General features: G+C 39.1%; 1 protein-coding gene across 1 annotated transcript; it reads right to left on the bottom strand.

Moving 5' to 3' along the window:
- Positions 1-922: 922 nt before the first annotated feature.
- On the bottom strand, positions 923-19,690 carry LOC585238 (ATPase family protein 2 homolog). The gene is made up of 14 exons (XM_030981012.1): positions 19,564-19,690; positions 15,568-15,857; positions 13,517-13,817; positions 12,418-13,229; positions 11,826-11,955; positions 10,846-11,026; positions 10,187-10,324; positions 9,318-9,435; positions 8,493-8,650; positions 4,899-5,108; positions 4,378-4,511; positions 3,844-3,970; positions 2,335-2,499; positions 923-1,129 (listed from the first exon to the last, which is right to left on the bottom strand). Exons 2-14 carry the CDS (start codon positions 15,779-15,781, stop codon positions 953-955), a joined length of 2,865 nt encoding a protein of 954 aa, XP_030836872.1. The 5' UTR covers positions 15,782-15,857; positions 19,564-19,690; the 3' UTR covers positions 923-952.
- Positions 19,691-20,177: the final 487 nt, after the last annotated feature.

The raw sequence follows: 20,177 nt of genomic DNA, 5'->3' as shown, positions 1-20,177 counted from the left end.
CATACACAAAATTGACTTTACACACTGAACTTAGGGGGTGTTTTCAAAAGGAGGGAACACGCATATGCGTACCCTAAATAACACTGAGTGGGGGGGGGGGGGGGGGGGCCGGGCCTTAGTTACAAGGAAATGATTTGTCAACTGAAATTTTGAAAGGTACACCCTAAAGGCAGCTTAATTTCTCTGACAACATGGACTAGCCTTTCATTGAAAGACTTTTCAATTTTCTAAAAAGAATTTAATTTAACTGTTGTCTACACATAGATTCATCATTTAGAATAGCATGTATGCTCAATAAATTTACTTTAAAAAGTTAAGTCTGTTTAACCATTTTTAGTCAAATCTATTAGTCACAAAATTAATTAAACTAACTTGAGCCACCTGGTCTAAACGGAGTTTGACGTTGATGAAGGCTTTGTCAAAGAGAGAACTGGCATTTCAGTTTTGAATGACCATAAGGCTGAATGAACTTCACATTCAATGACTATCAAGTTGAATGACCCACAAATTTGATGACCATCATGCTGAATGACACCCCCCCCCTTCATTCAATGACCACAATAATAACAATATTTATAGAGCACAACATATCCATCTCTAGAGATGCTCAAGGCGCATACAAATAATTAAAATTAATATTCAACATACCAGTACGTAAGATTAAAGAAATATTACATGTTAACTTACATTAGATCACACAACTTCATGGTGCCATGGTACATATAATGTGGCACAGTGTGATTATTCGCTTTGCATGTATTTTATAAAAAGAACAATGAAATTTAAACATAAACATCATGCTGAATGACCCCCCCCCCCTTCATTCAATGCCATCATGCTGAATGACCCCCCCCCCCTTCATTCAATGCCATCATGCTGAATGACCCCCCCCCCCCCCTTCATTCAATGCCATCATGCTGAATGACGCCCCCCCCCCTTCATTCAATGACCATCATGCTGAATGAAGACCACTATTCTTCTGATACCCCTCATAGAATCGGATGCTCTCTTGAGTGGTCTGGGGTTTGACGTTGGCCAAAGCTTGGTCAAAGTGCCTCTGACTGACCGACTGGATGTCCAGACTCTCCTGCATGGCTGATAATGCAGCTTCCCTACAGACTGCTACCACCTGTTGGTTCAATAAGGGATATGTGATTTAGCATGAAAGAAATGACTTAATCATGTACATGTTCTATACTGTCACAAATATAACTATTCCCAAATCAACATATTTGACATCACATCATTTACTTTGAACAAAGTCAACACATAAAGGTTTTATTGAAAATCTTAAATCTACTTCTCATACAATCATATGCTTTAAACCTCTAACTCACATATATTTCTTCACTGCCATAAACATTTATAAACACCTACGAACAAGATGCTCTGTAGCAATCAATACATTACTTATAGGAAGAATTTGTAAACTGCATACTCTGGTAGTTACGGATGGATTCCAATGCCTTCCAACTTTAAAACATGATTTTTAAAACAAACTAAAACTATCAGTGCATATGCAAGACACCACTACTGCATTAGAATCAGAAAATGTTTTGGTCGTTTGGGGCTGTTGTATTGGGTTGAACAACATTCAGTCAAAACTAGCTGATTTTTGTCTATTCATTCCAAATTTTTGTTATGTAGAGGTGTCATGGTCTGGTGGATACTATATCGGACTAAAGATCACAGGATTCATGGTTTGATTCCAGCACGGCACTAATGTCCTTTGACAAGACATTAATCTACATTTGCTACTCTCCACCCATGTGTTAAATGGGTACCGGCAGGAAGGAATACCTTGAATGCTGTGAGCACCGATACAGTAGCCTAGCAGAGCTAAGGTAATATTGAAGCGCTTTGAGCACCTCACACGATAAGTGCGCTATATAAATATCCAATATTATTACCTATACAAGGCATTTTAGCTGCTAAATAAATAGTCGTATTTTGCACATATTATGCCCTCTTCCGGGTTTCCCCCGTAGACCACTGTACTAAATCAGAGGGCAATATTGAGCCATATTCCACTCTGTCTTGTAAGTGCGCTTTACGCGCAGTATTGTGTAGGCGTGAAAGTATATGCGCGGTAACAATCATTGTTACGTCACAATTACATACCTGCCTGAATAACCTGAAATCAGATGCCTGATACCAAAGTTGTATATCAATAATTTGTTAAAAAATGCCTTGTTTAGGTAATAATAATTACTCGGGCAATACAATCTTATCTTTGTCAATATTTCTGATATACTCCTCAAGCCCAGTCAATATAATATAATAATTAATAAATAAATATCCAATATTATTATTATGATTAAGAGTTCTCAGTACCTCTGCACCAGAGTATCCCTGAGTTTGTTTGACTAGCATCTCCAGCAAGCAGTCTCCATCGATAGGCATCTTTCTGAACTGAATGTTGAGGATTTCCTTTCGGGTGTGGTCATCTGGCAACGACACATAGAGGATGCGATCCAAGCGCCCTGGTCTCATTAGTGCCTGAGATGCAAAGATGAGGAGCCATATCCAGAAAAATATTGAAGATTTTTATTTCCAAACATTACAATTGCCATGCCACAAAAACTTATATTGATAGGAATCGCGAACAAATCTATTTTTACATGCCTGCAAACATCTGAAAAGGCCAAGCAAAATGGTCATCATTTAGTCTGGAGAGAAATATTACTCCTTTGTGTTTAGCAAATCATTTCGAGGCAACTGCCATTATTTACCATACACACAAATTCATTTATTTCTGACTAAAATACTGAATGGTCTGAATTGTGTATAAATCGTTTGGAAATTGTTTGGAAAACATCTGAAAAATTCCAGCAAAATGGTCATTTAAACTAGAAACAAGTTTACTTTTTTGTATTTCTCAGCATTTTACAAGCATACTTTACAAAATCACACTTTTTGAGCTAAGACACAATGACTTGCTTTTTGGATTTGTGTGAGTGTTCAGTATACACAGTATTGACTGTACCACACTAGTACTTGTTACCATGTCTTTCATGTCAGGTCCATTCATGGCTCCTACTACAGTGAAACACGTCTATAAAGATCACTTGAGGGAGACAATAAAACTGGTCTTTACAGGGGGGCTTCATGTACAGGTTCCCTTAGTACAGGTTTCAATGAGAAACCACATTCAAGGGAAACAAAAATGTGGTCTTTGTAGACAGGTGCTCTTATTATGCAAGTGGTTGCTAAAGCAGGTTTCACTGTTCCAACAAATTTCCTTGTCCTACTACATCATCAAGCTCTTTGAGTGGTCTTTATACACAGGTTGTATTGTCTCTATATACCGTAAATCTCTGTGTATACGACGCACCTTTTTTTTCCGCTGTAAAAATTTGAATGTGGGGGGTGAGTCTTAAAGAGAGGTACAAGATATTTTGTGTACTCAAAGAGCAAATTTTTAGTGGTTTTCGACCATCTCTGTGTCTCAACATGAATAACATAATGAGATCAAAGAATAAGATCTACTATTTGAAGTGAACCCACGTTCCTATGCCACTTCACCTAGCACTGTGTCTTGCAGCTCACTCACACACAGGATGTCGACTCACCAGACGAAAACTAGCCTATGTTCGAATTTCTGTTTGGACTTGAAGGAATATTTGTCTGTCATCTTTAGTTTTAAAAACGACATTGCTACTATTATTTGTGACAAGTTCACAAGCACAAACCGGCGCCTTCAACTTCGCCTCGTAGCAAAATGAAGTCCTTCGCTAAAAAGCGAAAAAGCACCCCCAAAAAATAAAAATAAATAACTTATACACAGATTTAAAGTATCGAGTGATCTTGATGCACAGGCTTTGACTGTACTAATGTCCTTACCTTGTCTATCATGTCAGGTCTGTTTGTAGCTGCTACAACCACGACATCCCTTAGACATTCTACCCCATCAAGTTCTGTCAGGAGCTGCCCAAGGAGTCTGTCACCAACATTACTGCTTCCTGATGAGCTGAGGTGGAAGAAAACATGAATCAAGACAAAGAGTTTCAGAGGAATGCACATTGAAATACAGGGTGTCTCAACAAAATGAAAATGGGAATTTGAATCGCAATATCATAAAAAGCATTTAACCATTCTCATTCAAGTTTTGTAGGTAATTTGTTAGTAGAATACTGTGATCTCTGAAAGAATTTAACAAGGATACAAGCTAACACTACATATATATGATCATTTTTGTAAAATATGTCATTTTTCATATGCTACAAAGATAGGACATTGAATAGAGTCAGTGCACAATCAGCGTATACCATGCATTTCGCGGCAAATTTTTCCTTTGAATTCATTATAATAAGTCTGGTGTCAGTGAATTATGACCTTCTGCACATGGAAACTGATGACCCACCCACTTTGACCTACCTTCCTCTCTCCACTGCAATGCCATCTATCTCATCAAAGAAGACAATGGCCGGAGCAGCTGACCGTGCCTTTCTAAACACCTCTCTTACAGCTCTCTCAGAGTCGCCTACCCACTTGCTGAATAGCTCTGGCCCCTGAGTGAAAAAGTGAAACAAAAATAAGAGTTCAGTATCCAGATACTAAGAGTTGTTAAAGAAAATGTCTTACTAACTAGAGTCTCCTATATGAAGGATAAGCATCAAGTGTTTAAGATGTATCCCTGGTCTAGACTGTTTTAACAGTTCTTCAAAATGAAAGGTGACTTCGCTGTTGGTCAAACTCAATGGCCCGAATTCACAAAGGAGGTTTGTCAACAAACCTAGGTTTATGTGCGTCATATGACGCGTTTTTACAAACAATGACGCACATAAACCTAGGTTTGTCGACAAACCTCCTTTGTGAATTTGGGCCATTAGGTCTAGGTGCATGAAGTGGAGTCTGGACAGATACATGGACTTGAGGAGGAAGAAATGGTCACTTACTTTGACCGAGATGAAGTTGAGCCCGCTCTCAGTGGCCAGGGCTTTGGCGATCAAGGTCTTGGAGCAGCCAGGTGGGCCGTAGAGCAAGACTCCTCTGGGAGGGGAGACACCAAGTCGAGCAAAGGCTTCTGGATGCTTGATGGGCCACTCCACGGCCTGGCGTAGCTTAAGCTTGATGCTCTCCTGCCCTCCAATGTCTGACCAGTAGACCTGCAGAAACAGGACAAGAAAACCAGGAGGGAGAAAAAGATCAATGTAAAAAGAGGAGAAAGAGATTGGACGCAAGCTGGGTAAAAGGTATAAAGTCATTCAAATTAAAATATTATTGTGGATGAGATTTAGTTTATATCGTTTGTTAGAGATTTAGAAATATTTACTTAAAGGTACTATGTCCCTTTTGCAGCCAACCTCAAATGCTGTAGAACTTTGCAGGAATTATGAATATGTCATGTATGTCCTATCTGTAAAATTAAACGTTAGCAGTGTCCTCATATTCAAATTATGCAAGGAAACCCGTTTACTTGCTAGACTTCACTGTCAGACACTATTGAGTGACTGACTGGCTTTTTTTCTTCTTTGGTAATAACATACATGAAAAGAGTTGTAAAGGGTACATGAGCATTTGTCTACATCAATAACCCACTTCTTGTGATGGCCAAGATTAAACTGATTGAATCTTTGCGCAGCATAAAACGTATGACTATTCGGTACAATTGTCTGAAAATCAAGACTATTAATTTTGGGCTCTGTAGCCCTAAAGTCAATTTGACAACTAATAGTCGTTATTCTCCCACTTGAAGAAATTTTCAAGCCCCACCTTTTTTAAGGAAGTTCTGAATTAGTATTATCTTTCATATGCAGTTGGAATTCAACTTTTTCATTTTTTTGGCCTGCAAATGGGACATAGTACCTTTAAACAATGCAAGATAGTAAATATAACTATAGTGAAAGGATTATGAAGATACCAGAAATTCATCATAATAACTATAATATTTAGCAGAATATAATGTAATAACCAAGATTCATGCTTTGTGGTTGAATCCTCAAGTGGCATAGTAAAGGTACTGGGCCTGAGTCATGTCGAGATTTTCATAAACCGGGTCCCGACGGCCTTGCACCGATCGGGACCCGGTGTCCCCAAATCAGCTTGCAGGATTTGTCACTTGCCTCTATAAAAAGTGCATATCATCAGTATGTCCCTTAAAAAGTGACCATTTTTATCAGTCAAATAAATCAGCACATGCATACCTCGGCACAGATTGGTATATTCTTCCATTGGACATTATTTTCATCCATGATTGGCGATGTTAAGTGCCATTATCGTGCCTCTAAAAGTTAAAAAACTGGAGCAAAATAGCAAGACAACATTCGAGCCGCCATTTTGATTCATGCAGGTTGAATAAATCGGGTAAAAAAATATGAATGTTAGAATAATGAAACGGCTTTCTAAAAAATTCTTCTTAACAACATACCGATCAAATAATTTTTTAAAGACAAAATAAATATTAATCTCTTATTTTAAACATCGCATGCATTTTTTAAAAGCTGAAAATTACTTGGTAATCACAAGAAGTTTCGATACGGATAGCTGTTGCAAGGCAAGTTCAGACTTGTCACGGAAAAATGCGCAGTGCACCTCGTTTGCTGTAATGCGTGCCAGACCGAACCCAAACAAATATACTTGATCGTAACAAGAAATCATTAAAAACTACGAGAGCACAATTGGAAAGACAACTACTGCTCAAAATTACCATAATCAGATACATTACTTGGACAAAGAATTCAAAAATCGCCCAAGAAATACCACAGAAATTGTGATAATCGAGGAGTAACTAAGTACATTTTTATCGCAAGGGGCCTGCTGCAAATACTCAAATCCTTTGTTATACTGCTTTTACCGTAGAGGGTGATATTTGGTTTCTAGCCTCGTGTCAATTTAAACACGTGTAATTCGGAGCAGCAGGCCCATTCTGATAATAATTGTACCTATAGTAACTCCTTAAATATCACTATTTCTGTGGCTTTTCTGGACAACTATTGTATTCTTCCTCCAAGTTATGTATCTGCTTACGATAATTTTGAGTTGTCTTTCCAATTGTGCTCTCGTAGTTTTTAATGATTTTTTTTCTCGTTACGATCACGTATTTGTTTGAGTTCGTTTGGCACCATTACAGTCAATGAAGTGCAGTGCACTGCGCATTCTTTCTGTGACTAGTCTGATCGAACAGCTATCAGTATCAAAACTTGTTGTGATTACTAAGTAATTTTCAGCTTTTAAAAGAAACATGCAGTGTTCAAAATGAAATAAAAATATTTATTTTGTCTTGTAAAAATTATTTGATCGGTATGTTGTAAAGAAGTATTTTTTAGAAAGCCGTTTTATTATTCGAACATTAATGTTTCTTTCAACCTGACTTATTCATCCTGACGAGAGAGACCCAGCCATTACAGTAGCTAGCTAGCTGTGCTGGCAACAACAACCCCATGCAGCGAACTGCTTTGCAACCCATATTTATATCAGCAGTTCGGATTGATTCAGGATGAGCTAGAATATGATTGGTAAAAATTAAATACTTAAGTTTTAAAGGTAATACAAAGTTTTGGGAAATTTTGAAAATTTGGTGGATAGTAAATCTTTACAATTTTGATATATTTGGATGCCCCTGTGGATGTATTATAAGCACTAAAAAAATTAACCCCTAAAACACTTCTGTTTTCGAGAAAAATTGAATATAAAAATTTACCGGTGCTCCCGGTAAATTTTGATAAATTTCAAATAGCGCCTACGGCCGTATAATGGTAGCTGCGACCATGAAAATCTCAGAATATGTAGTTGTGATATATAATTTCCAAACGGGAATAGCTAAACGGTCAATTTTAGTCAAGAAACATTGTTTCATAGCTAAATTGATATCTTGACCTTGAGAGGGAGCTATACAACATATAGAGTTTAGTATTTATAATTTCATAACTTAAGACTCGATATCAACCGGGACAACAATCAATGAATATTGTGCGAACGCATATGCTTCCAATATGTTAATTTGAACCAAATTCATGACCCCATACCAAAACTTTGTAATACCTTTAAGGTGGATTAACTTTAGTGGTGTGAAAAACTGCAATTTCTTACATATTTCATTTTTTTTCCCGGAGCATCGGTTTCCAAAAAACAAAACCGGGACCCGACGGCGACGGTCGGGATTCGGTGTGACCGACCGTACCGACTCAGGCCTAAAAGGTACATTGATCTTGTACCAAAACTTACAGCATTGTGACTGGCAACCGAAACAACACTTTCAACTATTATCATTGACCTATAATATATACATACCAATAACAAAATATATATCTTCAAAGATTTGGCTCTTTAATGTTAAAACTTGCCTATAATCTAATATTGTGTACATTTAACATGAACCATCTTACTTTTAGTTTGTGGATTACAGATCATGGTCACTTCAGACAAGACATTGCTGCCTTCAACAAAATATTTGCCAACAAACTGGAGAATTTCAAAAGTTATCAAATGTACCCCACGATGAAGATATTATTTACTCTACAGCCATCAAGCAGGAAGCTAGAATTGCATACCTTTGGTATATCGATCTCAACTTCCCTCAAAGCGCTGGGTTTAACTTGGGCCATGGCATGGAGGAAATCTTCCTTAGTGACTGAACCTGAGGCTATGTGACTTGCATTCATCGGCTCTTGGGTCAAGGCTCTCAGTCTCTCAAACGTACGCATCGCAGCTGTGTACAATGAATGAATGAGGCGAGAACATAAAATTACAAAGGAACTCTATGATATCAGGAAACACCGACTATCCTTAAGTTCTATAAAGAGACAATGCCATTTAAATTCACTCTAAATTAGGCCTGATTCAACATGGGTTTGAGTGGGGAAAAAAATTTGATTATTATAACGAAGCACTTCTTTATCTAAGTATGATCGTACTTACATCGGACAAGCCCAGAGAATTACGGAACACAAGTAAATTGGAGGTAAATCAGTTAACATAACAAATCAGTTCTTTATCTAACAATGATCATACTTACGTCGGGCTGTCCTAAAGAATCGATAAACGCAACAGTAAGTAAATTAGCCATCTTGAATAATTATGAATGCAAGGAAAACTGCTGATGGCTTCTGGCATCACAGCAGGAACAGTATTGACAGCACTGATAATGGCATCATAACTTGTAGATCAAAACTAATCAGAATGTTCCTGCGTTTTTTTTCAGGTTCTGGTTCTGGTCCAGGTCCAGGAATTGGATAAAATATTGCAAATTTTCCGGCCGGGTTCCGGTCCAGGCTTTTCTCCCCAACGTCCAGCACTGTATACAAGTAACGGGACCAAAGACGTAATAGAGAATGAGAGCCAGCATGGAAATGGTAATGTTATTATGATGAGCTCACCTTCCTTACAGACTGCTGTTAGATCAGCACCAACATAGCCATGGGCTGAATCTGAGATCAGTGTCAGGTCTTCAGCAGTCAGGCTATGGGATATACTACCCGTCAATTTCTCAAGTATCTGCGTATTAAAAGTAAACACAGAAATCAGAAATAACAAGTCCACTACTCTAGTTGCAGACACAATACAGTTTAACCTGTCTATAGCGACTGCCCATAGGAAACACAAAACGTGGCCTTTGTAGACAGGTTCCTTTAGTACATGATTCAATGAGAAACCATTTTCAAGGGAAACAACAAATGTGGCCTTTGTAGACAGGTGGTCTTTGTAGACAGGTGGTCACTAAAGCAGGTTTGACTGAACTTGTTAGTTGTTGGGCGTAACAGTGTCTGCACTATGAGACTACAGTAGGCTCTTTAGCCGCTCCAGCCAGATCTTGGCTCTGCTCAAGGCTTTAGGAATTGTGTTAAAGTGTCAGATGAGAGTCTGTGTTTGTAGACAAACTCTAACCATGAAGAATCATGCCTAGATTTATAGGATTGGAGATATGAAGGTTATGGTTCCAGACTCCAGAATAAACCCTTGAGTATTCCTGAACCCTATTTAGCCCGGGCTATTTTGAAACTGCATAGCCCGGGGGGGGGGGGGGGGGGGGGGCTTTAGAAGCCTGATGAGGAAACAAAAGCATCTTGAATTTAAAATATAATCAATGATATTGTAGAACAAAACTGTGCAAAAGCAGGTGAAAATCCTCAAACAAAATGTTTCTTTAACACACATGTCTATGGAAGTGATTTTAATCACTGATTTTAAAAAGAATTAAAATCGTGCCAATCCTGATTATTCTCAAATGTTATATTACTCAACGTACCTGTCTTCTTTCTCTTGCATTGGGAACACCTATTTCAATCTCATGGTCGAACCTGCCAGGTCTTCTCAGGGCAGTGTCAATGGAATCTGGACGCGCCGTTGCTCCAAGCACAAGGACATGACGACCAGAGGATGTATTCTACAACAACAACAAATACAGACACATTTGTTCACAGGAAGTAGGAAAAACTGTTTTTATATGTGGGTATTTTTATAGGTTCCTGACCTGAAAAGCCTCTTTTCTTTTCAATGAGAGACACAGTAAGGGGACCAGAAGAAAAGAAATCCTCTAAGACAAGCGGTACTTAATTACAGGGGTCACTAATTTCCACTGTACAAGGGTTCAAAAACATTTTTGGAGGTATGAACCATGTATGACTGTGTTCTGGATCCAAAAGTGAGTTACAATCGATAGCCATTATAAAATCCTAAAGACCTACAGAACACCTGAAACCAACCCCCACCCCCCCCCCCCACCACCCCCCCCCCCCCAAAAAAAAGAGAAAAGGTCTGAACATATTGCATAAAGCACTATGCAATGCAATGAATTGTGAAGTTCAACTAATCACCCCTAGAGGAGGGAGGAAGGGGGAGACTGGGGGAGACTGGGGGAGGGGGAGACTGGGGGGAGGGGGATACTGGGGTTGAAGCAGCATTTACCTGTCCCATGCCATCCATCAATGAAATCAACATTGAGACGACCCTCTTCTCCGACTCGCTATTCACCCTCTCTCTACGAGGGCAAAGAGCATCTAACTCGTCTATCAGGATTAGGCTAGGGGCATTCTGGGCTGCTTCATCAAACAGGGCTCGTAGTCTGGACTCAGATTCACCATAAAACCTGTAGAGTGTTTCATACAAAGAGAACATACAGTAAATTCTTATTGGCAGAGGTGTCACAAAAAAACTTACAGAAAGTGTTTATGATTAGTGACACAAAATAACTAAATTACAGTCTACATCATTTTTTTTAAAGTAAAACATTTGATACTGTTATTAGGCTTTTGGGGAATTTAGTTTTTTTGTAAATACCGGTATGACTAATGGCCTTCATATCAGTGACAGTGTCCCGACCAATACCGGAGCTCCACTTATGAACCCGTCTTTATGTTCACAGAGGTGGGGGGGGGGGCGACGGCATTCAGCAGTGCTTACACAAAAACACTATTTCAAACAACAAGTTTGGCCAAAATTCTCCAAAACGAACACCTTCATGTTTCTCAGAACACAGTTACCTTGTGCATACAATTTCTACCGACCCACTCAAACATGCGCATTATTTGTATGCTAGTCCACTTTAAATGAGAACTCGACACTTTTGATATATTCAGAAATGTCAGAAAAACACCCATATTTGAGGAAAATCAGACAATAAATGATATCTTATGAATGTTTTTAACACTTAACTTGGCATACGATAGTGTTATGATATGAAAGAACTTGTGTATTGTGGAAACAAATTGGCAACTCTGTCATGAGCCTGCAATTGTAATCTCTCTCTATTTACATGTGTATTGATTGTTTAATTCTTATAGTGTCTGTTCAGAGCCTGAAGTGCATAAACTCTGTATTGAATTATATGAGTTAATGCCCTTTCTGGCTCCAAACAGATAATAGTGGAACTGTGCAGTAGCACTTACTTGCTGAGCACCTCTGGCATGTTGATGACTACTATGTGGACTCTTGACTCCAATGCTACTGCCCTTGCCAGCATGGTCTTACCCACTCCAGGGGGACCATAGAGTAGAACGCCCCTTGGTGGGGGTATACCTGTAGAGAATAATATGATAGTTAGTTTCCGTACATCCCAAAAGAGGGGGAGAGAAGCAACCAGAGGAAAAATGTATGTGGGTGAAATAATACATAACTACAGATAAATACACATTACTAATGTTTTCTTTCTTGTTGTTTCTTCTTGTCCAATCAGGTAAATCCAAATGAATTAATTCTATGTCTACTATTTTTCAAACCAACCCATAGGGTTAGCATAATTTTATCTAAACTAAATAATTACCTTATTTATAAATGACTGCTTTGACACATAAAAAATAAATAGGTGTGTAAATGAGGAAAGCATTCATTGAAACTTTCACTTTCTTCAGCGACAACTTCAAAGCTTTACTTAAATAAATTTATCTGCCCACAGGAAGTAAACATTCTGGAATGGAAATCGTTAACGTGGTTTAAGAGTTCTAATAATTGGATCATTTTGTGCCAAACTCCTGCAATTACCAAGAGAAGCAAATATATCTGGATTCTTAAGCGGCATCATCACCACGTCCCTGATAGCCTTCAGTTGTCTCTCCATTCCTCCAATCATGTCAAAAGTCACACGGCCGCCTAGCTTAGTGATGAGTTGTTGTTCATCAGAGCTTTTCTTCTCTTCTTGTTCAGAGGTTAAAATCTCTAAGCGAGTTGTCTTGGTGACCCTGTACACACCCGATTCCTCTGTTACACACTGGCTTCTTGATAAGGAATCAATTGTTTTTTCATGTGACTGCTTCTGAGACAGACTGGGTGTCCTCTTGGGTGTTGAGGATATGATGATGCTGCTGGTTTCTGATAAATTCAGAGAATTGAACTCATTTTCCAGGTCACTTGCAGAATCCATTGCCAATGAGCTACTAGTATCTACAGCATCAACCCTGCTAGAATTGGTAATGTCACCTCCTTGACTGTTTATCATTGATACATCTGTTTCACCTAGCCCTTCATCAGAGGTTCTAGACTCTGTAAAGGAACAAGTAGAAATGTCTGTCCTCCGTAGATGCGAGGTCCAGTTTCCTGCATCACTTGACACTGATGTGGGAGTTCTCTGTAGATTCTTGATCAGTCTCTCAGCTGATTGGGTAGTCATGGCTGACTGCTCCAATGGAGCTGGTTCAGCACATGTGCGTGCACTGATTTGAATGACCTCCAGTGTGACTGGCTTGCCAAAGTAAGTAACACTGAATAAGCTCCCGTACATCATGTGCTTGCTGTTCAGGTATCTGGCGGCAAAATTCTTGAAGTCTGATTGTATGGAAGACATATCCTCATCAGATCTGTGGAAACACAGAGGTTGAAAAAGACATTACAATATTACTACTGGTAGACTTTAATATTTAACAAGAGATTATAAATACAACATTACATGACTTCCATTTGTTGCAACTGCTGTCAAACATTTACAATGAATTTCAAATAAATTTTTCCTTCATACAAAAACATTGCATTTGGTATTTGTATCTCTCATCTTGATGCCCTCATCACTTTGGATTAATTTTGAGTCAAGGAGCTCAAAATGTGAAGTCAGCCTATCCCCTGAATATATGCTCATAAGATTCTTTACCTGACAAGTACTGTTGCTGATGAAGCTGCTGCCACGCTTCCACACACAGCTTCCACCTTAACAAACTCCCCATCATCCCATCCATGCACCTTCTGCAGGCTCTTATGTACTCCAACAGATCCTGCAGGGAGGTTTGGGACGGGCCACACCGTGCAGATGGACTTGGTAGGATCTTCATTGACTGCAGTGGTAATCTGTGTGACGATAGTAGGCTGACCAATGCAAAGGCCACACAGTGACATGGTCTCTGGATGCATCTGGATGACATCATGTTTGGCTGACTTTGGGAGCTTGGTGACTCCTAGAGTAAGGAAAAGAACAGGATATTTTCAGGAATTAGTTTAAACTTGGCAATTGTAGAGTCTACACAGGTAACTGCAAAGCCCAGGCCAAGCAAATATTTGACAATTTATAATGGGAGTGGTTGTGAATTTTCTGCAGAATATTAAAATACAAGATAAGATCTGCCTCTTTCAAAAGAAATGCATTTTCCAAACTCTTCATTGACTTACATGTAGTTAATGGTTTACCGAAAACTGCTACAAAAAATGATTAGGGAAATGTAAATTAATTTTTCCATGGCTTACTGTATCTAATCTTGAGGGATATCTTTCTTTCTTGAAATAGTGACAAAGTGTACTTCCATGAGTTTAATGAGAAGTGAAAATAATCCTGGAACACAGGTTCTTATTTGAATTTACTTTGTATACAGTGGCTGAAAGACTTTTGCAGCGATTTGCATCCATTCCAAAAAAATATGACCCTACTGACAAGGTACAGGGTCTGGAAACTTTGTTTTGAGAGAAGATGTCATCAAATTAGTGAGTATAACAGCGAGACCAACTCATTGTATGACAGTTTGCCTTATAATTCATGTTATTATCGTACCTTTAATGGATCAATGGATCTCTCATGCACAAATATTAAGGTTTTGTTGTGTGTATGACTTTTTCTTTAGTTAATATATTGAGATGCTTGTACATGTAAGGGTGCGTTTATCATAGACTTCTTCAAAGTGATAGAAATAGAGTTTATCAAAAAGAATGGAGGATAGACACAAAGAAAGCTATTTCATTATAAAATACAAACTTTCTCTAACTACAACAATTCAAGGCAAGAAATTTGGTCAAACTCTTACTGATGCAACACACTGTAATAACTACATTCAAGCAGTACAGCATTAGTTATGTAAAATATAATACAGGAGACATCATCATGCTACACTTCTTTATATTTTGGACAGCGGATAAAAAGTCACAGTTCATTGGAAAAAGTAATTCGCCGGCGGACCGTATACATCTCACCGAGTTCAAACTTCTGCATTGATATAGTACACGAGAATCGAGCATGAATTCAGACACAGCAACAGATCTATGCGTATCTTTTTTGCTCCCTCGACGAGATGATTCCACACAAAACCCCCCTCCCCCCTCTCTCTCTCTCTCTCTCTCTTATTCCTACCCTCTTCTTTCATGCTCTTACCCCCTCTCTCCTTTCTTTCATCCCCCGTTTCTTTCGTTTCATTTTCTCTTTTTTTCCTTTTTTTCCTTTTTTTTCCTTTTCTCCTTTTTTTTCCTTTTCTCCCTTTCATTCTTTTCAATCGCCGTCCGATCGCCATTATACATCTTACTGATTTCAAACTTCTGCATTGAGAATCGAGCAAGAATACAGACACATCTGACCTGACACAACAACATAGATCTATCTATGCGTATTTTTCTTGCTCCCTCCACGAGATAACTTCACCCAAACCCCCCCCCCTCCCCTCTCGCTCGTTTTTTTCCTTTTCTCCTTTTCTTTCTTTTCATTCTTTTCATTCTTTCCCTTCCTTTTCTTTTCCTTTTTGCCTCTTTCTCTTTTTCTTTCTTCTCTTCTGTTTCCTTTCTTTTTCCTTTCCTTTTCTTTTTCTCATTTATGCAGGGAGTGGGACGACTCGGCTCGGCCCGGTGTTTGCAGCGGTCGCGGGTTATCCCGGATCCATCCGTGGACAAGCATAGATCTACAACATCATTATCACCATCACATCAAAAGTCATAACTTCATAAACTTACCCTTCTCAATCTGTTCTGTTACTTCTCCTAGCAGCATGTCGTTGATAATCACGGGAAAGCCGGCTTGATACAAGTCCTTTTCGAAGTCAAAATGTGGAGGAACTCCTTCAACTTTCTTGAAAAATTCGGCATCTTTCGGTCGATGAAAGAGTTTTAAATCTCCCCTTTTCATGCGAAGCCAGTTGTTCACAGGATTCTTCTTTTTACTAGACATGATTTACGGCACTTTATGCTACTTTTTACATTTAAAAATGCTGTACAGTACAGCTCATGCCTCAGCAGTGTAAAAACTAGAAATGCAATCGTGTCAGAACGATGTGCGTGCAATGACGCCGTGTTTCTACGTGTCAAACGAAAGAGCTTCTCTCGGACTATCCAGATTTGCACGAAGTCTGTAGCTTCTGTGATATTGGAGATAGGTAGGGCGAAAGAAAGGCATCAACAGTGACCTTGATGGGATGGTACTATGCCTACGAAGTTTGAAAGAAATTGGGATAGGGGAAAGAACCTAGAAAGGGCTCGCAAGCACTGCGTGCACAAACCAATGGGATTTGGTGCATGTTTGACATTGCAATCAAGTTCGTTCTGGGGGCCAAAAGCGTGAACCCGATATGCCCCATAGACAATGCGTGTAATGAATGGGCGGAAAACGTGCAGGATCTGTATTATGGCCGGAGTTAAATTGTTTTTTCTCTCTCTCTTTACGTCTCTTTATGGGCCGTATTTGGTATCATTAGAAAGAGAATTTCATGGTTGTTATTGTAAACCACTCTCTTTTTTTCTATGATAATCCTATCGAAACACGTGATGTAAAATAAATGTATAGGACAAAATGGCGTCTTAAATGGCCCCCTTGACCAATTTCAAAAATCCGGCCAAGAGGTGCCCTGCGTATTGGAACTCGGCATGTCACTGCAAATTTTCAAGGAAAAAAAAGGACGTTTAAGGGGCGAAAAGCAGTCTGAAAAAATGACGTCATAGCCGATACGTGTTAGATTCGGGCGGAAACTCGGCGGAATTCGTGTAGTGACCTTTGTTCAAATACGATTTACTCACAATTTTCTGTGTGAACATATAGTATACTTGGTATCATTCGAAAGGGCACTTCATTGCGGTCAGTTTGACACCATTGTTATCTGCGCGCAATGTATTGCACGCATTAAACGCGCTATTACGTAATGCATAGTAAATTCATCATTTTGGGCGATAACTTTGCGCTGACATATTCGAATTTTACCAAACTTGGCAAACAGTTGTCACGTATATGGATACATATATCCGCCAAGTTTCACTGATATAGGTATAAAGATCGCCATTTTAGAGCAAGTTGAAGTTATTTTCGAATTTTCTCGAAAATGGCAATTTTGGAGGGCATTTTTCTCAAATTTGGTCAGTGTTAGGGTATATAATTTTGTATATGGCTGGAAAGGGCATATCTTCAAGTATCTAAATCCAAAAAAGGGTACGGGTTTGCCAAGCCATTATGGAGATACGGCCACAGAGAGAAAGCCAATTCCCAGAACTTTAGAGGGCGCTATTTATGTTGTGCAAAGCCATTGGAGCGTGAAATTTGGCATGGCTATGTGCAATTATGAGATAAAGATAATGTGAGATTAAAACACAAAACGGAATTTATATGAGAAAGTTATGGCAGTTTTAGATTTTTAGGGGTCCATTTTTCAAGAATTTGAGAGATTTTTGACGGAGTCAGTTTCAGATTTGAATTTTGAGTACGAAGATGGCATTTTGAAGGTCAGGTCATACGTCGCAGATGAAAGAACATCTATTAGACTATCTAGAGGAATTTGTTAGAAGTTTGTAGGATCTAGGATAGTGGAGATAGGAAGGAAGACAGAAAGGCCTTAAAATGGACCAAAAACGGATAAAATGGCGCCTGGACGGTTATGCATGAGTGATTTCGAAAATCAAAGAATGTAGTGACCTTGATGAGATGTTAGAGACCATGCCTATGAAATTTGAAAGAAAAAGAACATGAGGAAAGCACCGAACCAGGAATAACAAACACTACGTGCAAAACGAATGCGATTTTCTGACGATAAGGAAAAGGACTAGAAATGCAATCGTGTCACAACGATGTGCGTGCAATGACGCCGTGTTTCTACGTGTCGAACGAAAGAGCTTCTCTCGGACTATCCAGAGCAATTTGTACGAAGTCTTTAGCTTCTGTAATATTGGAGACAGGTAGGGCGAAAGAAAGGCCTCAATAGTGACCTTGATGGGATGGTATGACTATGCCTACGATGTTTGAAAGAAATTGGGATAGGGGAAACAACCTAGAAAGGGCTCGCAAGCACTGCGTGCAAAAACAAATGGGATTAGTTGCACGTTCGTCATTGCAATCAAGATCGTTCTAGGGGTCAAAAGCGTGAACCCGATTTGCCCCATAGACAATGCGTGTAATGCATGGGCGGAAAACGTAGAGGATCTGTATTATGACCGGAGTTAAATTGTTTTTTCTCTCTCTCTTTATGTCTCTTCATGGGCCGTATATGGTATCATTGGAAAGAGAATTTCATGGTCGTTATTGTAAACTACTCTCTTTTTTTCTATGATAATCCTATCGAAACATGTGATGTAAAATAGATTTAAAGGACAAAATGGCGTCTTAAATGGCCCCCTTGACCAATTTCAAAAATCCGGCCACGAGGTGCCCTGCGTATTGCATCTCGGAATGTCATTGCAAATTTTCAAGGAAAAAAAAGGATGTTTAGGGGGCGAAAAGTAGTCTGAAAAAAATGACGTCATGGCCGATAAGTGTTATAATCGGGCGGAATTCGTATAGTGACCCTTGTTCAAATGCGATTTACTCACAATTTTCTGTGTAAACATATACCATACTTGGTATCATTCGAAAAAGCACTTCATTGCGGTCAGTTTGACACCATTGTCATCTGCACGCAATGTACTGCACGCATTAAAGGCGCTATTACGTAATGCATAGTAAATTCATCATTTTTGGCGATAACTTTGCGCTGACATATTCGAATTTTACCAAACTTGGTAAACAGTTGTCACGTATATGGATACATATGTCTGCAAAGTTTCATTGATGTAGGTATAACGATCGCCATTTTAGAGCAAGTTGAAGTTATTTCTCAATTTTCTTGAAAATGGCTTATTTGGAGGGCAATTTTCTCAAATTTGGTCAGTGATAGGGTATATAATTTTGTATATGGCTGGAAAGGGCATATCTTCAAGTATCTAAATCCAAAAAAGGGTACGGGTTTGCCAAGCCATTATGGAGATACGGCCACAGACAGAAAGCCAATTCCCAGAACTTTAGAGGGCGCTATTTATGTTTTGCATAGTCATTGGAGCATGAAATTTGGCATGGCTATGTGCAATTATAAGATAAGGATAATGTGAGATTTAAACACAAAACGGAATTTATATGAGAAAGTTATGGCAGTTTTAGATTTTTAGGGGTCCATTTTTCAAGAATTTGAGAGATTTTTGACGGAGTCAGTTTCAGATTTGAATTTTGAGTACGAAGATGGCATTTTGAAGGTCAGGTCATACGTCGCAGATGAAAGAACATCTATTAGACTATCTAGAGGAATTTGTTAGAAGTTTGTAGAATCTAGGATAGTGGAGATAGGAAGGAAGACAGAAAGGCCTTAAAATGGACCAAAAACGGACAAAATGGCGCCTGGACGGTTATGCATGAGTGATTTCGAAAATCAAAGAATGTAGTGACCTTGATGAGATGTTAGAGACCATGCCTATGAAATTTGAAAGGAAAAGGACATGATGAAAGCACCGAACCAGGAATAACAAACACTACGTGCAAAACGAATGCGATTTCCTGACGATAAGGAACAGGAAAAGGAGGAAAAGGAGAATATTAATGGGGCAGAATGTGAACGAAAACAAGGCAATGACGAAGGTTCGTCATTGCAAAAAGGAGGAAAAGGAGAATATTAATGGGGCAGAATGTGAACGAAAACAAGGCAATGACGAAGGTCGTCATTGCAATGATGGTAGCTAATTGACCGGGCCGCGGCCGTGGAGCTTAGCTTAGCCCAAACTTGTGGCTATCGCATCCGTCGCGTCGGCGTCGCGACGGATCAGCTGGCTATACCATACAAAAAGTATGCAGCATGTTCTATTATGGGCAGCCGAAGTAGCAATACACCAGTTTACAGTTGTATCAGTGCGCATGCGCAGACAGAGGTCAGAGGTTATTGGCCCAAAAATTGGGGCCAATAACCTCTGACCTCTGGTATTTATGCGTAAATTAAGATTGCGCCCATGCAAATGATGATATGCGCGCACAACGCAGCGCGCAGGCAGTGATATCATCATAATTTGCATGGGCGCAATCTTAATTTACGCATAAATACATGACCTCTAGGTCATTGGCCTTGTTTAAAATGGCGCACACAACTGTAAACTGGTGTCATAGAGATATATATCTCTATGACTGGTGTATTACTGTTTTGTTTATGGCAAGCCAAAACGTTCACGATTCAGACAGCCTATAGATCATCTTTTCTAAAATACTAACAGATATTAGGGGCTTTCTCTTGGCAACATTCTAAAGATTCATACATGGGAGAAAATAAACAGGCCTGTTTGGTCAATACAAC

This window comes from Strongylocentrotus purpuratus, unplaced genomic scaffold (genome assembly GCF_000002235.5).
Source record: "Strongylocentrotus purpuratus isolate Spur 01 unplaced genomic scaffold, Spur_5.0 spur5_scaffold_11, whole genome shotgun sequence".
NCBI classification, from domain to species: Eukaryota; Metazoa; Echinodermata; class Echinoidea; order Camarodonta; family Strongylocentrotidae; genus Strongylocentrotus; species Strongylocentrotus purpuratus.
Note: the sequence above shows the minus strand (reverse complement) of the source record. Positions and strands in the feature narration are given on the sequence as shown.

Excerpts from the sequence above, each read along its gene's own strand:
- LOC585238 (XM_030981012.1), bottom strand. The coding sequence starts at position 15,781 with ATGTCTAGTAAAAAGAAGAATCCTGTGAACAACTGGCTTCGCATGAAA. Across the intron at positions 13,230-13,516 it reads TCAGCAACAGTACTTGTCAG|ATCTGATGAGGATATGTCTT; the intron begins GTAAAGAATCTT and ends GTGTTTCCACAG. Across the intron at positions 2,500-3,843 it reads GACCTGACATGATAGACAAG|GCACTAATGAGACCAGGGCG; the intron begins GTAAGGACATTA and ends TTTGCATCTCAG.